Below are 20784 nucleotides of genomic sequence, written 5' to 3'. Positions count from 1 at the left end.
ACTCATTACAGTACTCTCTGTGGACTCTGTGCTTTTGATCAATGCAATAAGAGTGGCCTTTCAGAACCATGCAGGGGGTGTCACACTACATAAATCCCACATTTCCCCCAATTATTTCCTGCTAATATTGCCAGTGGAAAAATGTGGATTCCGTTACGCCACATTAAGCTTATGCCAATATGCACTGTGTGTTGAAATGAGCAGTTTGTAATATTTTTTTCATCATTATTATTTCCAGAAAACAACAGTTTTCTGCACCTCTCATGACCCATGGAAACAAACACATATTTATTAATGTTTCATGAGATCATTTATACACGTTTCACACAAGATGACAAGTTACAAAAAGGAAAGATTTTCCGTGCCATTCTGGCACTAATAAACAAACTTTCACGATCTTGAGAAATTGAGTAACTCTGACCCTACTGAGGTATCTTGCTGAGAACGAGGCAGGGCTGATGAAGACATGAGCTAACATATGAGAAGGCGGTGAGATGGGCCAGAGACAATGACTTTTAGCCTTTGCAGTGAAAACATTTTACATCCCCAGCCCAGCACTGAATGCCCACTCACACACATCTGTCCTGCTACCTGAGAATGCTGTTTTATGTCCGAGGTAGACTGTCAATCATCATGTAGGGGCGTGGTATTGCTGAAGGGAATGGGAGTGGCTGTGGAAATTAGCATGTGGGGGGAGGGGTCACGCTTGCTGGCACTTTGGGCGCAGGCTTCTGCCAGGGGTATCCAAGCTGTTCACCTGTCTGTTAAGGTTGTCAGTCATGCAGCAGCCTCCCCTGAGAGTACTCTTCATACCACTCCTGAAATAGAGCCGAGGGATCACAACTTCACCGGCAAGACACTCGGAAATGGCCGGACATAGTCCTCTACAGACATTACAGATAGCGTCACTCACTAGCCATGTGTCAGGGATTAATTGTCAGTTTTAATTGCACAACTTGCTCATAGTTCTAAGCTTGGTGACCATTGGTTACACATCCCCACCCCTCGCTCACACCTGGATTTCTTCATCGTACATCTTCATGCTCAGGTCACTCTTGGTGCGAGACCTCTGACCCAGGAACACCAGAGAGGTGATCTGTGAGACCGGCAGAAAGAGCTTTAAACACAGTTTAAAGACAGTCTTTATCCCACTAGCATTACCCATTCATCTAACAGATCTCTGATGGCTTTTTTTGATCACTTGATTTGGCTGATTATTTCATCACTCTGCTCTCTAACTCAGGGTGACACACAAATCTTACAAACATCAGTTTTTACTCTACAGCAGACTTTCACTAGAACAGCACAAAAATGTGCATGGCAAAGGGGGGAAACAGTTACACTGCTGCCCATGTGGGATTCAAATCTATAATGCACCTTCACAAGCGCAACTGAGTGCAATTAACTACTAAACTACCCCCCCACCCCCCATTTCACCCCCATACTTTTTCATGTATGTAGGTGTGTGCGTGTGCAGTTGTAATTGTCTGTTTGTGTGTGTGTGTGTGTGTGTATGTTTGTGTGTGTGTGTTTTTGTACAAGGACCAGTACCCACTCCATGGTGCTCCATGCTCAGTAGCGCTTCCTGTAGGGAGTTCAGGTTGGAGCTTCTGGGGCAGGTCTGCTTACTGAGCTCCAGCGCAGACAGGGCCTCACCCCGTGACATCTCCACCTCAAACATGATGCCATTCTCATCTGATGACACAGACAGCGAGTGCGGTTTCAAAGCTCAGTGCTCCGTACTCAGGAGCTGCATCTCTGATTCAACACTGTGATTTATGGACCAGAGAGCACACAAACGAAAACACTAATCCACACACACAAATACACACATACACACTTTATACTCATTATACGCCTGCTCACAAACAGTCACACAAAAACATATACACATATCATACCTTCCGGCTCCTGGTTCTTGCGGCTGTAATTCATTCTGAAGATGAAAGCATCCAGTATGAAGGCCACAATGACGTTCATTACAACCTGTTTCAGACAAAGCCAGGAGCTTGTGAACACCTGCTTACCACTAGGGGGCGACAGAGGACCTTAAAACATTTAAAACGAATTTCCACAGTGTTTGAGCCTTTAAATCAAATTCAAATCAAAGTAAAAATGCAAGCAACTGAACAATTTTCAAAAATACCTTTTACTATTCATGTGAGCTAAAAGAGGAAAAACATGCAGAGGGTCAAAACTGCCTGACCCCAAGATGACCTCACCATCGTGATGATGTAAAAGCTCATGAAGTACAGACGGCTCCAGTGATTGGTCTGTGATGTCACTCCTTCCTATTGGAGAGGGGACAGAGAATATCACTGGAACATGTCCATCAACGGCAGCCAATCAGAGGTCAGAGATCCTAAATATTCACAATGCCAGGCAGCCCAGGTATTCTACACTGAGCACACTCAATCCCCACCGCCTTCAGCAGCGCTGATCTCAGGTCAGCACCTATGGAGTGAGTACCTAATGTTATGAATTAAGCCGAGTGGCCGAGTGCTGCTTACAGATCTGTCTTATTGAGGAGAGAAGGGGTTGCACTGCGTGACCTTCTACTTGTGCTAAAAATAAACTGCACAAACAATGAATGAATGATTGTATGCTGCTATAACACTGACAGAAACACATGAAAAAAGGAAACGACTTCTTGCTCTTACCATTGTAATATACCAGTTGTTGACGACTGTCAGCTCAAACAATGTCACTGAAATAAGATGCATACAAACACTTATTAGAGGCTATAGATCAGTTTGAGTCTCAGATGTCGGTGATAGCTGTGCATGTTGTGGACTAGATGGTTGTTTATTCATTCTCTTACACGACCATGCTGTGTGGTTGTGTAAATGCATGTGTGTGTGCATATATGTACATGTATGTTGGTGCGTTTATGCGTGTGTGCATATGTGTGTGGGTTTGTGTGTGTGTGTGTGCGTGTGTGTGTGTGTGTGTCTGTGAGATGGTCTACCGAAGGTGCTGAGGATGTTGTTGAAGTTGTTTAGATAGTAGTAGCCCTCATCCTGGATGGTGTGGTTGCCCACGGTGATGGTGATCTGCCTGTAGGAGTCTGCCACTGTGCTGGTGCTAGGGGTGATGGGAGGGGGAGGGGTCATTAGAATTAAAGAGTCTTACAATAAGCATTACACATATCCCAACTTTCTCACCAATCCCACCTCTCCACCCAGGCTATAACCTACTTTAATGTAATCAACAGCTGAGGTGACAGACGGGGCACTGGAAATTTGGAATCTGCAAGCATCATTTCAAAGAGTGGCTTAACTGGTGACACTCAATATTCCCCGATATTCGCTGACATTGCCACACTTTCGCTGGACAAAAAAAATGAGAGTACAAGGGGAATTGACTTCCTGGGACACAAGGGGAACGAAGCTTGGTATACTATAGTGGCATGATTAATTTGATCAAATCCGTTGCATGTACTTACTTGCAGCAGTTGGGATAGATGACATTCGCAAAAAACTCCATCCCCACAATGGCAAAGGAGTAGTACAAAATGATGAGAGTCAGTCCTACACTGTGGTGGGGATCAAACACAGGGTCACACCTTATCAGTGCTAACAGACGCGGAACACTCGCAGAACACAGAACATTCCGGAACATTCCCTATACTCCTACAGTGTTTTGTGACACACAACACTGGTGACAGCTGATCAGTGGTCAGAGTCAAAAAACACAGTGGTCACAGGCATAGTCACACACTAACAGAACTCGCAGAAACACAACATACCTGATGAGGACTCACAGATCATACCAGCACTCACAAAGAACGCACACAAACAGTATGCATAACACATAACAACTACTGCTCACAGACACACAATAAGAATCAGATTTGACCAGTTCTCACAAACTCATTTCACATTCAGAGACATGTGACCAGGACTCACAGATACACAAACCCGAGGGGGGACGGCTTTACCTGGCCATCCTGGGAAGCAGCTCGAGCATGGTATCCAGGACGTTGCGGTACGTCTGCTTGATCTTGAACAGCCTGTGACAGACAAGCAGGGGAGGTGAGCCTGTACCAGGGTCACTCGATTTGAGGTTTCCATAGTGACACCACTCCTGTGGACCCTTTGGGAGCGGAGAGTCCCCTCCCATGAAGGAGGCACAGGTTGCTGTGGGTAAACTCGAGAGGTCAGAGACTCACCGGAGAAGCTGCAGAGGCCGCAGGACCACGACGAAGTAGAACGGCTCCATATCGAAGGCCACGGCAACCAGGCCGAGCAAGGCAAGGAGCGTGACCAGGAAATCAAACCTGAAGTAGTGCCAGAGAAGCACCAAGGTCTAAAGTAAGTCTAGACTCCTAAACACAACTGACATCGTAAAGCCCGGCCATAACATTACAAGGGTTTTTGTTCCCTCAAGAGCCCATAAACTCCAGGGTTAGCTACCTCAGTCATTCTCTTCATAGAGCCTCTAGCTGTGTTAAACCTTCCGCAGCTCAGAGAAAACCAGGAAAATCTGCCCTGATACAGAGTGGCTCCTACAGAGCTTACCGCTTTCAGACCTTGTTCCCTGGCACATAAAAATAAGGATCACAAAATGTACTCGAAGTTTACGGTTTACCTGAAGTTGTCATACTCTGAAAAAGCATACTGCATCTGGATCTGGATTATATTTGTCATGCTATTTTTTGGGGGGTTCTCTGCTTTGCTTTCATTTCATTTTATCTTTGCTATTTAAGTTTATGACAACTACCCTGAAATTTCCAGTGCTGTTTACTTTTGATCCAGAGCACAGCGAGTTAACTGAGAAAGCACACGTGTTGATTGTTAACATCGTGTAAACATTATGCAGTTACTCACACATTCCACCCTGAGCTGAAGTAATCCATGGGGCCCAGACCTAGGATTTTCAGCAGGATCTCCACCACATAAACTGCACAGAATAGAGGGGCATCACAAATCACCATCTCCACCACATAAACTGTACACAGCAGAGGAACATCACAAATCACCATCTCCACCACATAAACTGTACACAACAGAGGAACATCACAAATCACCATCTCCACCACATAAACTGTACACAGTGGAGGAACATCATAAATCAGCATATATTCTCTGTAAAGTGCACGAGACAGAGGGACATTACAAATCTAAAGTCACAGCGCTGTCTGCTGGAGGAAGAGGGAATTGCCCAAAAATAATTCACAACTTTACTGATTACTGCATCCTGTAATGACAAGCTCAGGAGAAATGAGTGTGAATTCAGATACTATTTTTACTGGAAACATTCTGCTTATTATCTTTTACATTTTTCAAATAAAAAAAACCCTATTATAATTAGATTTTCAACAGGTTGATTATGCATCCAGTTGTATTCAGCTGTTTTCAGGCATATTCATTATAATATATTTATAGCAACGTGTAGGTACATGAAGACTGCACTCCATGTGAATACTTATGTTACTCACTGCTGAGGAAGACTATGTAACTCCAGGGTACAAACTTGGACCAAGGAAACACTCCTGGGTAGAGAAGACACAATGAAAGAGCTCAGCAGCACCCAGACATGACTTCTGAGCGGCTCAGTTAAGAAAGCCGTTATCTCTCTTTAGCACCTGCTTGTATTTTCTTTGTGGAGACTTTAGATTACACACATCTACAATCAGTGCCTTGAGAAGCGTTTTGTGTCTTTGTTTTGATTTGTTCCACTCTTTGTGTTCAGAGACTCCCCAGGCTCTCAGATGACAGAATTATATATAGATAATATAGATAGCAGAATTAAAAACCTGGCTGACAGTGACACTGTATGAGGACAGCGTTTTGAGATCGCAAACCAGGAAGGAAATGAAATCCTTAGGAAGGAAGATGGTAATCTTACTGTTCAACATGTAGGTCCCCACCAGGGTCCACACACCATTGACTGCTACAACCGTGTCTGTGGAGGAGGGAGAATTCAAAGTCCAGTCATACATGGATTTGCGTGGTACAGATACTGTATATGTTTTAGGGTTTATTCTTATTTCCTGCTGTATGTTACTATTGGCATCAGTGAACCTTCCATAGAATATGAAGAATTTCCTATTGGCATGCTTCTCACACTTTGGTTCCTAGCAACATCACAGGGGTGGAACACAACCAACCGATGAATGAAATGATATGAATGACCCAAACCACTTACACATGCAATACTGGAAGGCTTTGGATTTGACCAGGTTTTGAATACCTGTAACACAGAATTCAAGTAAATATAAATTCCTATAGACAACAGCTGGTTCATCACCTTTTTTAACTTCTCCCTCAGCCAGTAAGATCAGTTTCCTTAAGCCAGGGCAATATATAGTTTATTTTATACTGTATATTTTCATATATAAGGGACATCACAAATCACCATCTCCACCACATAAACTGTACACAGTAGAGGAACATCACAAATCACCATCTACACCATCACCATTTTTATACTGGGTGGATTCTCTACATATGGTGGATTCTCTAAGTATCTCAGGGAACATATAAATTGATGCAGAATGTAAATGCTACATTAGTAAATGTGTGGGGTGTCGAGGTATTGGTGGAATGGCTACAGATTCAAATCCTAGGTGGTACTGCACTGATGAAAACAACTGTTGAAAGTCACTTCAAACCCCACCTCGAAGCATTACTGTGATACAAAGTAACAATGTGAAAGACAAGACAAAACTGTTTCTTGTCCCTTTGGTCTCAACATTGTCTCATACCTTGTAACTGTTCTAAAAGGAGAATTTTCAAAGCAGTCTGCTTGAAAGAATTAAAGTGTGGCTGAGTCATGGTACATGTGTTATCTTAGAAGAAAAAACACTTGTTAAACCATATACTGCAGTGACATTAAACACCCTGCCACCCCCACAAAAAAACAAACTGGTTGTCACCTCTGAAGATGAGGGTGGTTGTGCGCGGTAGGCTATCAAACCAGTGCCCTCCACTCCGCCGTGCCTGTTGGGTAGGACATACACACACACACACACACACACACACACACACGCACACACACAGCTGGGTAAGCATCGCTGGAGGACAAGCCAACAGAGGGAGAGGGCCAATCAAAAAATAACAACCTACCTTCCACTTGAGGCCAATAACTTCATAGAACTGATAAAAGTCCTTTGGGCTGCAACACAAGACCATACAGTTGCCCTCAGCTAGGATTAGAAAGGACACCTGCGTACAGAATGTGCAGAAAATAGCCATAATACTGCGGCATGACCACGCTTTTCATTCTGAAGAATTTGGAAAAGCATTTGGAATGTTAAGTGTATTCTTTTTGGCAGGTGTTTGTTGTAGGATAGTCAAGCTGGTACAGCCAAGCCTCGATCCTCAAAGCCTACTTCTCAGGTGCCAATGAAATCACACATTACAGAACAATGATAAGAAGAACGGCAGAGCAGGGTGGCACAGAAGCCTCGTAAGTGTGGCATCTACAAGGACACACAGGTGTCCCTGAAGCACAACAACTCATTCTCTTCCCTCGCTTTTTTACTACAATGGGACCCTGTAAATGAGATCGCTCCATTCATGCATGCATTCCAGCTGAATTCGCCTCATATGTCATTTACATTTATTAATTTAGCAGACGCTTTTATCTAAAGCAACTTACATAGGTTACAGTTCTTTACAATGTTATCCATTTATACAGCTGGATATTTACTGACATTTAATTGTGGGTTAAGTACCTTGCCCAAGGGTACAGCAGCAGTGTCCCAGCGGGGATCGAACCGGCAACCTTTCGGTTACGAGTCCTGCTCCTTAACCACTATGCTACACTGCCGCCCTGTCAATGCTGTCCCTGCACTTTTGAATTCCCCTGACAAATACACTAGAATACACTAGAAATCTTCTATTGTTACTGACTGATAGACTTTCTTTTCAGGTCCTGGAGTATTGATGCTGCATTCTAGAAGTACCAGGAACCAAGAAGTAGCATTCTAGAAGTTTGGAAAACCGGACAGGAAGTAGCAGAATGCCCGTCATTACAGGCACAGTGCCGCAACCTGCCCACGCCTGGAGACGCAAGCTGGACACAGGGTCACAGGTAGCAGGAAACGACTGCATGAGCGTGGAGCATGCAATACCTCAGCATGGGGGTGCCAGAGTGGTTGAGGGCCTTGAAGGTGAGGAAGCGGTCCCGCGCGGTCATCTGTGGTTGGTAGAACCGCATCAGTCCATCAAACTGCTTGAGGGAAACACTGTCCGGCTTCTGGAAAAGAAAAGGTCAAGCCCTCCCCAACATTACCGCTAGAAAAATTTATTTGCCTGTCATTTCTCAGACAAGAGTTATCACGGTGTCCTAAGGAGTGGTACTGTATGTATGTGATGATAAATCCTCTGCTTTACAGAGAATAACATCAGATCAAGTGACCAACCAGTCAAAATTGTACTAAACTGCCAAAGGCCCCTCTGCTAAACCCTATTCTTAAGGTGAAATAAATCAATACAGTAAGATACTCCTTTTACATTACAAGTCAGACTCCATTTACATTTTTATACTGGGGTATTTAGCAGATGCTCTGATCCAGAGTGACTTACAAAGTAAGAGTATAAAAGGGCATTTTAAAAGAAGACATCTGAAAGAATTTCAGTGGTGTTAACTCCAAAGAACAGAGAGTGACATGAAAGGAGACGAATTCAGTGAGAGGTTAAAGCAAAAAAAAATCTTTCATTGCTTTTCAAGAGCAGGGATTAACGGTGCAGGCCTCCTGCTTCTCCCCCTGTCAATGTGTCTTTCCACATTTTGTTTTAAAAATCCTGTAATTTTTCATCCTGAAACCGAACACAAAACTGCCACAGAGAAATTACAAAAAAGGCCTACTGCTCCATGGCTATTAAATACAAGAACAGACCAAGCCACAAGACTTACCAAGCACTTAGTATACACACCATGTTACCCTTTAAGACCTTTGCAGTTGGCAGCATTTTAAAGCAGTGAAGAAATAAAAAGAGAGAGCATGCAGGATGCCTTAGGACCAAAGACTCACAACTAACATATCAAGACAGTCTTTAGCCTAACGGCAACCTGGGACTGCTCTGTCACACCATTGGTCAAGAGCTGCTGGACGGCCCCTCCTCACCTGCCTGCTGACCAATAGCTGGAAAGCATGGTCGATGGCTGACCTCTTGTGCAGCAGCAGCGATTTGAACTTCATCTTCTCCACATCATTGAAGGTGTCAAACACCACCGCAAGGAGCTGAAAGGGGGTGGGGGTACAGACAGACAGAGGTTTAACTGCCTTTCCCGAGAACAGCAGACTGCCAGACTAGTGTTACCTAACACTTTCCAATGCTCATTAAACGTGTGTTCTCAACGTTCCGTAAGTCAAGGCAGTAATTCACAAACACTTATCATGCCTGATCTTTGACTGCATTTCAGGTAAAAATCATTCAGTCTAGCTCATGACGTAGACCCATCTTAGGAGTAATCAGGATATTTCAAAAACTGTAAAATGAAATGCCATCCGCAGTAAATCCAATGGTGTGGTAATTATCCAATTGATAATTTGGGGGTCGTTAGGAGACACAGAGGTGTTTTTTTTCATACCAAAAATTGCTGCAACAAAATAGTTGCTGGGGTTTTTTTTTATCAAAGCGTTAGCAAAGAATTGGTGTAAAACTGCTGATATTTTGCTGGAAGCTAAACGAGGGCGGGCTACGCTTCTCGGTGGGTTAGGCACACCCACCAGGTTCATGATGAAGTAAAGCTCTATGGACAGGTAGACGATGAAAAACACACAGGACCAGCGGTTTCTGGAGTAGGCTGGCATCATCACATCCGGAAAGCTGGAGCAACGTCAGAAAGTAATTAATAATCTGCAACAGTCTGTCAATATGACAGGAGCACTCCACATACACCAATTACCAATGTCTAAATAAACTACATCATGCTGTATACGTTACATTATTATACTATCAGGCTGCATGTACCGAACACCATGACAATAACATGCAAATCACATCCATTTAAAAACCGCTAGCAGCTAATATTAAGGCAAAAGGAGGGCAGCTCTTACTTGGCTGTGGTCAGAAGCACAAACAGACTGACGATACTGTTTTCCAGAGTTCTAAAGTTCTGAAACAAACCCGGGAGTCATTTAGGAGTCAGGAAGGTGACTAAAATGTAAAAATCTGTCAACGTCAGATCAGATCTGATGGTCTGATGAACTTACTGGGTCAGCGGTATTTGGAGAGAACAAATAAAACCCTGTGAGTGGAAAGATGAGGATTGAAAATCAGCCTTTTGTAAAGACAGCGCACACAGGATAATTACGCGGGGCGGGGAGTGGCGAGAGGCTCACCCAGGACGGAGAAGATGAGCATGAAGAAGAACAGCAGCAGCAGGATGTCCAGGAAGGGAGGCAGGGACTGGAAGATCTGCCGCAGATTCCTGAGGAAGAGCAAGGAGAGCATGTGTGTGTGTGTGTGTGTGTGTGTGAGATGCAGGGACTGGAAGATCTGCTGCATATTCCTGAGGAAGAGCAAGGAGAGCGTGTGTGTGTGTGTGTGTGTGTGTGTGTGTGTGTGTGTGTGTGTGTGTGTGTGTCTGTGTCTGTGTCTGTGTCTGTGTGTGTGCGTGTGTGTGTGTGTGTGTGTGTGTGTGCGTGTGTGTGTGTGTGCGTGTGTGTGTGTGTGTGAAACGCAGGGACTGGAAGATCTGCTGCAGATTCCTGAAGAAGAGCAAGGAGAGTGTGTGTGTGTGTGTGTGTGTGTGTGTGTGTGTGTGTGTGTGTGTGAGACGCAGGCACTGGAAGATCTGCCACAGATTCCTGAGGAAGAGCAAGGAGAGCATGTGTGTGTGTGTGTGTCTGTGTCTGTGTCTGTGTCTGTGTGTGTGTGTGAGTGAGTGTGTATGTCTGTGTCTGTGTGGGTGTGTGTGCGTGTGAGTGTGTGTGTGCGTGTGTATGTGTGAGCGTGTGTGTGCGTGTGTGCGTGTGTGTATGTGAGTATATGTCTATGTATGCGACTAAGTGCTTGTGTGTGGATGTGCGTGTGTATATGTGTGTGTGTGTGTGTGTGTGTGTGTGTGTGTCTGTGCATATTTGTATACATCACAAATAATTCCCCCTTGTGGGGAATATGCTGAGCCCCCCCTACCTGCGCATGGCTCCACAGTACCGGCAATCCACAAGGAAGATGGGCCGGAGGGCCCGGGTGACCCGCATGTGGGACGTCTGCCGGACCAGAACCACAATGGCCTCCACAAACTGGAGCAGCAGAACACCAGTCTGGATCAGAACCAGAAGAGATGGACTTCAGCTGGGTTTGTGCAGTTATGACACATTATACTGTATGGTCAATGTCCTGTTTGTTCTACACAATCTTGAGTCATTTACATTAAACAACATGCTCAAGGATACAGTGTGACACATTCAAACAGCTTTCTCAGTTTTCTAACCACCCCCACTCAACAACTCACACTAATCCATAAAGGTAACAACACATTCATTTTCAATGCTGTGTAGTGGCAATGCTACAAAAAACTGAGCAGCGAGACTTCCACTTGTTCTAAAGTTGTTCTGAAGACATCCTTTGGTTGAGATGGTTTAGAGTCCTGCGGTGTCTCCACTCACGAATTTGTCTCACAGTGATGACATCACTCGTTACCTTAACCATGGTCCTCTTGTGACGAATGAAGGTCCGGAACCCCAGCCAGCGCAGCTTTATGGACAGCTCGAAGGCCACCATCACCAGCGCCAGGAGCTCGAGGGTGGCGTGGACCTGCGGGTGAAGACTGCTTGTCACAAACATCATGGCAAACAGAGGATCTCATTACACTGAGCGATCTGTTCATCCTGCAGGCCAGCAGCCCAGTCGCGGATTCCATCTTTTTATTTTCACTTGTAAGCACTCTCACCACTGGGAAAAAGCCTTTAAATCACAGAGATAAAAGCCTGCAACCTCACAGCAGTGACAGATGATCCGGTCCAAGCATCGATGCATCACAGGCCCTGAAAGTGATGAAACTCCGGAGAAACCAGGGGGCCCAGCCTTACACCACAGCCAAATGCATAAGAGCAACATTACAGAGGTAAAACACCGCGAGAGACACAACACAGTGCAACGCTGTATCTCACTGGGAGAGTGGCCCGTGTGACAGATTTTGGACGAGGCACAGGGCGGGGCGGGTCGGAGCAGGACGGGGCGGGGCGGGGCGGGGCGTAACGTACGTAGACGTCCAGCTGCAATGAGGGGACGGCGGGCGTTTCGGCCAGCGACAGGGCCATCAGCAGCACGGCCACCAGCAGCTCCAGCAGGTAGAACAGGTGGTTGTGGGCAGAGAGGTAGGCCGTCAGCGCGCGCGGGTCCCGGGGGTGGGCACAGAACATGTCGTTGTTCTCGCCCTCCTGTCACTCACACAGATATGAGGCCACACCCATTATGACCATGAACTAGGATTGCGAGTCGAGAAAACTGTCGGATGCGACCTTCTGAAAAGTAGTATACAGCAATGTGTGCTAAAATAATAATTCTATGCTATAAGAATTACATATATATATATGTTTATGAAATCAAATATATAAAAGTGGCAATATTGTTGCAATATATACAGCATGTTTATTAAAATGGTAATACATTAAAAGCATTACTAAAAAAATTCCTTCCTGGTATTATATTTTAGCATTTATACATTTTCCATATTCAGCATCTTGCTGAAAAATTCAGAGAGACCGTCCCAGTGAGTAGCTGTGCTTTTGCACACCTGGCCAGGTGCTTCTCCTCACCTGCACAGAGGTGGACAGGAGCCCTGCTCACCTGCAGGTAGATGGCAGCCTCTTGGTAGTTCATCTCCCAGCTCTGCCGCAGTGTGCCAAACCGCGGTGTGTAGTCCCTCAGTCCCGGGGTGGAGACCACAGAGTTGTTAATGATGTCATAGCCACCACAATCTACATCAGAGAGCCAGTGTCAGGCAGGACCATGTGTATGAACCATCTATTCAGGCAAAAAAGATGATCAGAGCTAATCCCAAATACAAGATACAACCCTTTGGCCCAGATTATAACAAAACACAGAGCCCAGGATTCAAATGCCCCCTGGATTATGAGAGCATACCCAGAAAGCATTTCTCCATATTATTATAGTATTAGAGTATTCAAGGTCATAAACAGAGGCTGAGTGTCTTTGTGCTGTGTTTTCACATGCAGTTACATCACATCAATCCATCATCTTTACGTGGGTGTACACAAAACAAACTATAGCAGCATGACCTGAGATAATATTATATACATAAATATTATGTCTCATTTTTTCTATACAGTTTTATTTCTTGATTTGTTCATTTTCCTGCATAGACATTCAAACATTTGAGGTTAGGTCCTGTGCTGGACTTCACCCGGGATTTGACCTAACAACCCTCTGGTTATAAGACTATTCCGGTTCCCCAACCACCATGAGTGAGTGAGCGCAGTGCACAGCACAGTGCACCCCTGCAAGTGAGACGCTCTTTGTCACCAACACACCAGCAGAGGCAAACTGTACACAGTAGGAGGAGATCTGTGCAGGGGCGTCGCCTGTGGAGTTGGGGCGACTCACACACCCATTACCAGCCTTCCCAGCGCTCATGGCCAAACACCAGCTCCTCTTCAGCGCTTACGCGGTAACCACAGAGCTCTCAGTCTGCTTAATCAACACCACAAATGAGCCTCTGGTTTCAAATCCGTGCAGGTGGCTTTGTGTTTGTGCGGTTTGGTCCTAGCTGAATCGCTAATTGAAAGACCAACAAAATCATCTCTTGGCAGCAGCTGCTGGGCTGTTCACGTCACAGGTGACAGGAATTTCTGAGAGAATCCCAGCTGGGAGGACAGTCTCAGTAATACTCGTGCCCGTCTGTGCAGCTCTAGGTCCAGTGTGTCAGTTTCTCCACAAAGAGTTTGAGAAGCAGACTCCCAGCAAACCTTATCCCACTGCTCTGAATTAGTTTGCTGGCCGGTCGCAAATCCCTTGAAGGTTGTGACTGCTCTAAGTGCTGTCACCGATGACTTCCCCCTTCTTCTGAGAGAGGCTTACCCCCTCAATGTGGATTATATCCGTCCTTCGCTTGCTGGCGATGTTATACTGAGAGAGGGAATACTGTATGTGTGTGGAAGGAAGCCAGGATGAGGCACAGAACACTCCGCTCCTCTGTGTTCTGGAATCCAGTGTTCAGTTCTCCGGAGCAGAGACTGCAGGAGCTATCGTACAAACCCACATATCTTCAGAGTATGTATTGGTATAACAGGATTTTCCCATGCATTAAATCACATCAATCTGTTCATTTCCACTTCCAAAAAGCACGTCCTTTGTTTCAAAAAGAAAAAAAAAAAGGATTTCAGCCGTAATACTTTCAGGCCATCAGGCACTTGCCACATAACTGGATGCAAGTCATTCGTTTGTGATCCTGTCGTCATATGTAACCAAAAAATACACTAAATAGCTCCTGTTAAGGACGTGCAATATTTAAACATGCAAGCACGCCCAATTGATTTCCATTAAACAATCAATTCTGAATGAATTAGACCAAACACTCATCTTATATGTTTCCCAGCTCCTGCGCAGCAAAACATGTATGTCCACCCGGATGCATGAGAGTCTTTACGTGGACACGTTGGGAAGAAATGCCGTTTGAACAGAAAAATGCCTACGGTGTCGATACCACTGGAAGAGGCCCACATTTCCTGTGAATCCGCAACGTGGAGCTGAACTTTCCTTCCTCTTCCTGTCACCTCTACAGCAGGGACGGAAATTCCAGGCTCAGAGAGAACACCCTGTTTTTGCAGTAAAATGCGGCTCAATGTCGACCTCATGAAGGCGCACATACTCCTGCCACGTTTCCTGCCGTATATTCAAAGTTTTGCCCTCATAACTGGATGCAAGGAGTGGTGCTACGAAGTTTGTCTGAGAACACTGCTCTCAAAGACCTGTCCTGAAGTCACAAAGAGAGAACGTCAAGTTCTTAAGGAGGAGAAGCTTTGTTTGCGCTCCTGGTACCGAAGCTCGTCACTTTGAACCAGACGGCATTTCATGAAAGAGGGGCTGCCAGGGTCAGGGCAGACGGTGGGCAAAGGATTGTGGGAAAATACAGCGCACTCCTCATTGAAAACGATGAACACGCTGGGCTCAGAGAGGGGGAAAAAAAAATAATGAGAAAATGTGGGGTTTTCAGCCACGGTCGAAACAGCAGGTGTCAGAACCTGCTTGGGCTCAGACAGAATAAGAAGAATAATAAAAGATTGTCAGTCTCGTGGTCCTGCACAATGAGGTGTCAATCAAGTCAAACCAGAAGGATCCGCAGTTGCTGGAGCTCCTGACAGAGAGGAGCCTGCAGGAGCTGGTGGATCACTTCAAAAGCCAGTCAGAGGACTTCTGTTACTGCGGGCGCAGGTTTCCCAGAGCAGAGCGAGCCGAAGAGTGCGGCTTCTCCCACACAAACTGCACTCGCCACCCTCCGGCCCCGCACACACAGCAAGCTGCAGGACAGAGAGCTCGAGGACAGTCACAGCCCTGTCTTCCCAGCCCCCACCCCCCCCCCCACTCCAGAGAGGGAACATTCAGAGGACAAGGCGTACCCCGCAGAAAACAGAGGCAGGAAGTGACACGCGACGCTCCCTCTGACCACAGCCCGGCTGACGCCTCGCCACCCTGGACGGACGAGGCGCAAAAATATTGAAAAGTGAAGAGTCCACTGCAGTTTGCAGCCCGGGGTGAAGCAATACACTGCGGGAATCGTGAAGTGGACACATCAGCATTTCATATGCTGCTTGAAATCGTTCTGTTTCATCTTTCTCAAAGGCAAAAGAATTCTGTCACAATTTTAGCAGGCCCATGTCATGTCACAAAGGCACATTCAATGGACAGAACAACAAATGACCTTTTTTGTTCTTTGTCTTGATTATTATCAATATACATTAGGTATTATGTACATACATAATACATCATATACCAATGTACTTATTTATGAACTCGAAATACCCTCTGTGATTTTGCTAAAAATGTCATTTTGGAGTGGTTTAAGAAGCACTTTTTGTTTGGTTACACTGCCTATTTACAGCATACTGTTGGGAGCCAGTGGCTAAATGCATTGGTACCGTTTAATTTAGTATGATTTACTTTTTAAAGTAGTTTGAAGCAGATAGTAAATCAGTAATAAACTTCCAATTTTAGAGTGTGAAATTATTTAGGAATCACTGTGCTAAAAATGTTCCTCTTGCATGTTCAGATTGCTGTTTGGAAACCATGAAAGGTTCTAGCACTCACACTTGCTGTTAAATTCAGTTCAGTCAAATGCTGACAAAAATTGTGCACTGATAACCAAAATGGACATCTTCTTATGTGTTTATTACAACCTACTTCCTAATTAGATGCCCTCATACTTTTTGAATTGCTCTGGATAAGAGCATTTGTGAAACATGTTTAAAATAGTTTAAAATTAAGTAATACTTTAATATAAGTAATAATATACTTAATAAATGCTTTGGACAGAATAAACAGGCCTTTTAACATAAAGTGTTTATTCTTGTAGCAAACAGTGAATGAAACGACAGCACTCACATCTTCTTATCTTTCCAAAGGGAGATACATAATTTTGTTATGAAAGTGCAACACATTTAATAGATCTGGACAAAGACTGACATAATTCAATAATAGATAAAAATAATTAAATGATTTCTACAACATAATATTTGATAGAAAATAATCAGACACAGCATTTATAAAAGAATTTATGTTAATCATTTATGTATTGAATAAAAAAATCCTCAGGAAGAGAACAAACCTAACCGTAGAGCATCACAGGAAAAGTATGACATTCATTTTCTCACAGCCTCCTAGCAACAAGCTAAATGGTCCTAGCAACATGCTCCACTTCTGAAATGTTTCAAGCTAATTAGCATACCGAAGCTGAAGTTTGACCTAAACTATGGGGGCTGATTTTTTTTTCCCTCTGCACAGAATTAGAGTACGTTCAGGAAGGACACCTTGGTCCTGGCATGTCTCATATTGCTACAGAATGCTAATTAGTCCCCGAGAACCCTTTGTCCTGGCTTCCCACTGAGTTCTCATGTTGAAGCAGTTAGAGTACCTCAGCCAATAAACTTGCACCGATTGTCACCTATAGGCAACAGACGGCTGATTGATGGTATGCTAGTTGTATGTCAAAGATTTATGAGTTGTACTTGCAGAGGATGCCAACACCGACAGTGACCTGTTGGCCCAGTCTGCTGTAGTGAGCACTCCACATGGTGCATATTACACGGTGCTTTTTTCCTATGTTCAGTGAGAGCTCTGGCTAACATTTCAGCTCATATCCTGGGTCAAGACATTCACCCTGTCTGACTCAGAATGCATTAATCTCCCTTTTCCAAGAAATATTCTGCTGCACATAATCTGATACGCTGTATGTGATCTGACTTTCTCCGAAAGGAGGAAGCACTCGACTCCACAGGTTTGAGTCCCAAGCTCAGCTGAGGATGAAGATGTGACCTTTGACCTCTGGAAGACTCACCATTATGAGAGCTGACATTGACCGGTTGATACTGATGTTTATACACGTATGGACTGTGTTATGATCACATTATCTTAACTAGAATAAGCGGAAGATAGACCTAACACCAGACCTCCGCATGAGGAAGGATCTGGTGTCTATTGCAATGATCCTGTCTCCTTGCATCTAAGTTGCCATGTCAAGGGAGATGGTTTTGAAATTCATATTGTTTGCCACAGCGATGTTGCGGGGCTACACTCCTTAAAAATGAACACGATGTGACTTCTCAAGAATTATGTATGGCTTGAGTATTATGATGTGGTTTGGAAACAGCTCCAGTAAATATGTATGATAGTCATAATGAGGGCAGATGTCAGCATGTTTTGGGATGGATTTTTTTTTTAAGAACCACTTAAGACAGACTGGTGCAGATGTTGATTTTAAGCTTGAGAGAAATGTATGAATTAAAAGATTATTTTAACTGATGTTAATGCTAAGCTGTAAATGTGAAACATTCTTCACTTGTATCTGTGTCAGTTTAATTATTTATCCGCAGCTCTTAAAATCCAGGCCTCGCACTCAGCTCGCCTTTAAATAGACTGTCCAATCAGCTTTGAGGAGTGCACATCTCAACGAATCAGAGACAGTTTTCACTGGACAGGGTTCAGGAACAGGCTCGTGGTCCGCTTGCACTAGTATCCACACATCAACACATCCCATCCACACAGAGAGAAGCGTTCTGATGTAATATACTACGGATTCTGGAGTTATCAAGGGAAACATACATTTTACAACCAGGGACTGTGGGCTGGACCTTTTCATTAATTTCTAACTCAATTTTAAGGTGTAGCCTTCTGCCGAGGGCACCAAGCTGTCTTAAAAGACACTCAGGGCCATTCCATTAAAAAAACAATCTGCCAATAAAGGAACTGCAAATAAACTCCACAGAAAGTGTTTAGCTGAATGTACCGAGCAGACACAATGCACAACAGCTCTTACAAGAGTGAAGTTATAAATTCTCGGTCCAGTATGCCAAAAAGGTTAGGATTCATTGCATTGCATAACAAGTCAAAGGGAGCTTTGTTTCAGCTGTTGCAGGCTCCAATGAGCAAAATACGGCCACCCTTTATTTCTGTTCAACAGCCCTCGATAAGGTCCCATTTGGCCTGAATGGAAATTTCCTGCATGGACAGATGAAGGCCAGTTGCAGTGGTGACATTTAAAAAGCAAAAGGCAATAGGGCACAGTGGCTACGAGGCCAATGAACTCATCACCAGCCCGCTGCGGATTGGCTGAAGAGTTTCCCTCACTTAATTTGTTGAAGTTAAAAGAAGAGCCTCATGCAGTGGAGAATCTGGAAGGGGGTGGGAGTGTTTTTTGTTTTGGGGGGCAGATCAGGTTGGTGTGACATTGCCTTAAGGAGAGCACCTCGTTGGGGCATTTTTTTTTTTCCTCTGCATATGGTCCATGGGGAGTAAACAAAAACAGGGAAAACAACTGTGGGCACTTGTGTGGTCTTTATCAGCAGTCAGCTAAGATCAATGAAACAGTCAATCAAGCCAACCCAGTCGGCCAGTCATTCAGCATTCCTCTGGGAGTGGGGCTACGTGGTAGAGAAGCTCATGCAAATCGTCTCTACCAAACCAGTAGCGTTCGATTAAAACGATTCTGCCATACAAGCACAAACCCACGCCAAAGGCACGAGCGCAAAAGCCTATTGCAGTGTCAGCATGTAGCATTACATTACATTATTGTCATTTAGCAGACACTTGTATCCAGAGTGACTTACATAAATTACAATTTTTACATGTTGTCTGTTTATACTGCTGAACATTCGCTGAGGCAATTTGGGATTAAGTACCTTGCCCAATCGTACAGCAGCAGTGCGGGTATTGGTTAAGAGCCCTGCTTCTTACCACTATGCTACACTGCCACCCTCTCTGCGCCGATCATCATCCTATCCCTTAACATCAGGTCTGTATGCCACACCCCACACGACCTTACACGCCCTGCTAAGGTTTTCTCCGTGCCTTGTGCTGGATCACATCAGCTCTCTGTTTGCGAAGTCGACTGACAGCTTTTCACGGTCTGATGGAAAGGGGCCATCGTGTTGTCTGAGGATGTTTGGTGGCGAGGGAGGTGGCCCGTGACGGAAATGAGCCTGGTCCCCACCCTGAAGCCCCCGGGTCTGCCGAACCTGACGGTGACGGTGACTCTCCTGTGCCGACAGATGGTGAGATGTCCCCAAACCTCACCCGGGGTGTCCTCACCAAAATGCAGCCGTGCATGACTAAAATGGCTCCCGGGGACTGCGTGTCTGCCTGCTACCCTAACCCTCAACATCCCCTGCCCCCCCCCCACCCCCCAACCCCCAACTCACCCCCCTGCCCTGGCAATAGGTTTGTGGCCCTCAAGCCAATTTTGTCACCCCAACCTCCATCTCCACTCCCAATCTACCTACACACTTTCAGTGCTTGAAAGCACAGCGGTTTTTTTATTTTGGAACATTCTATTTGTGTATGCCTTTTGTTTCAGTTTACATTAAGTGGAACTTATTATGCTATTTAAATTTGAAGAGCAAGCTCATTAAACTTGGGAAAACAGGGACTGATCCCTGGATCACACCCTATTGGGAAGATAATACATTAAAAATATAAGTCTCATCGCTACCCGAAAGGTGTGTCTTACTTCGCACCACAGGCGTAAGTGCTGCACACATAAATGAAAAGAAATTTAGAATTGCTTGCGCGTTTCTTTTTCCTCCACGAGGAGCTTAGATCCTGCTGGAATACCCTTGTGCTGCATAAGGGGACTCGGGATTTGAAGTCTTTGTGCAGAAGTGCAGAGGCACCGAGATCTGGTCAAACTTTCAATTACCTCTGATATCTCAGCTGCGAAAGGCAGTTTCGCGTCTCCGAGGCCCCAGTCGCTAATCTCACTCCGAGAGTCAGAATTAAAGCGATAATCACGGTACACGTGACAAAAGCGCAAAATCTCTCCCTTGAGGCATCGTGGGGAGGGATTTCCCCCACGTCAAAAAACGACGAGCTCCAAACTCTCCCAAATAAAAAAAACACATTTGGTTTGTGGAGTAAATGTTTTGAGTGCGTATCCAGTTGCTTTTTCGGAGTCAAGAGCACATTTGGCTTTCGACAGCGATCAAATTGCCGAAATGTACGCTGAGTTGACTTTTTTTCATTATATTCTTAATGAACATTTAAAAAGAAAGCTTTCTAACCTTATTGGGGACACGAGAGGCGACAGATGCTCAGCCTACAAGCCTCCGAGCAGAATTAACATTTCATGCATGGCGTTCTCGCTTATGTTGTT

The 20784-nt window shown here is 44.8% G+C and overlaps 1 protein-coding gene across 1 annotated transcript; it reads right to left on the bottom strand.

Moving 5' to 3' along the window:
* Positions 1 to 472: 472 nt before the first annotated feature.
* LOC118778451 (two pore calcium channel protein 1-like) lies at positions 473 to 13559 on the bottom strand. Its single transcript, XM_036529982.1, has 27 exons — positions 13457 to 13559; positions 12753 to 12883; positions 12167 to 12343; positions 11604 to 11717; positions 11094 to 11224; positions 10298 to 10386; positions 10169 to 10203; positions 10013 to 10071; positions 9683 to 9782; positions 9077 to 9193; positions 8081 to 8205; positions 7071 to 7119; positions 6881 to 6944; positions 6151 to 6195; positions 5851 to 5907; positions 5441 to 5494; positions 4830 to 4902; positions 4172 to 4279; positions 3941 to 4012; positions 3446 to 3535; positions 2969 to 3084; positions 2661 to 2707; positions 2223 to 2291; positions 1902 to 1986; positions 1556 to 1695; positions 1016 to 1096; positions 473 to 818 (listed from the first exon to the last, which is right to left on the bottom strand). Exons 1-27 carry the CDS (start codon positions 13557 to 13559, stop codon positions 774 to 776), a joined length of 2376 nt encoding a protein of 791 aa, XP_036385875.1. The 3' UTR covers positions 473 to 773.
* Between the last annotated feature and the right edge of the window lie 7225 nt (positions 13560 to 20784).

This window comes from Megalops cyprinoides, chromosome 5, assembly GCF_013368585.1.
Source record: "Megalops cyprinoides isolate fMegCyp1 chromosome 5, fMegCyp1.pri, whole genome shotgun sequence".
Classification (NCBI taxonomy): domain Eukaryota; kingdom Metazoa; phylum Chordata; class Actinopteri; order Elopiformes; family Megalopidae; genus Megalops; species Megalops cyprinoides.
Note: the sequence above shows the minus strand (reverse complement) of the source record. Positions and strands in the feature narration are given on the sequence as shown.

Bases quoted from the DNA above. Each gene is read 5' to 3' on its own strand.
- LOC118778451 (XM_036529982.1), bottom strand. From the start codon at position 13,559: ATGAGCGCTGGGAAGGCTGGTAATGGGTGTGTGAGTCGCCCCAACTCC. The intron at 3,536-3,940 runs GTAAAGCCGTCC...TCCCCACCACAG, and splicing joins CTGCTTCCCAGGATGGCCAG to TGTAGGACTGACTCTCATCA. The intron at 1,987-2,222 runs GTGAGGTCATCT...TGTCTGAAACAG, and splicing joins GCTTTTACATCATCACGATG to GTTGTAATGAACGTCATTGT.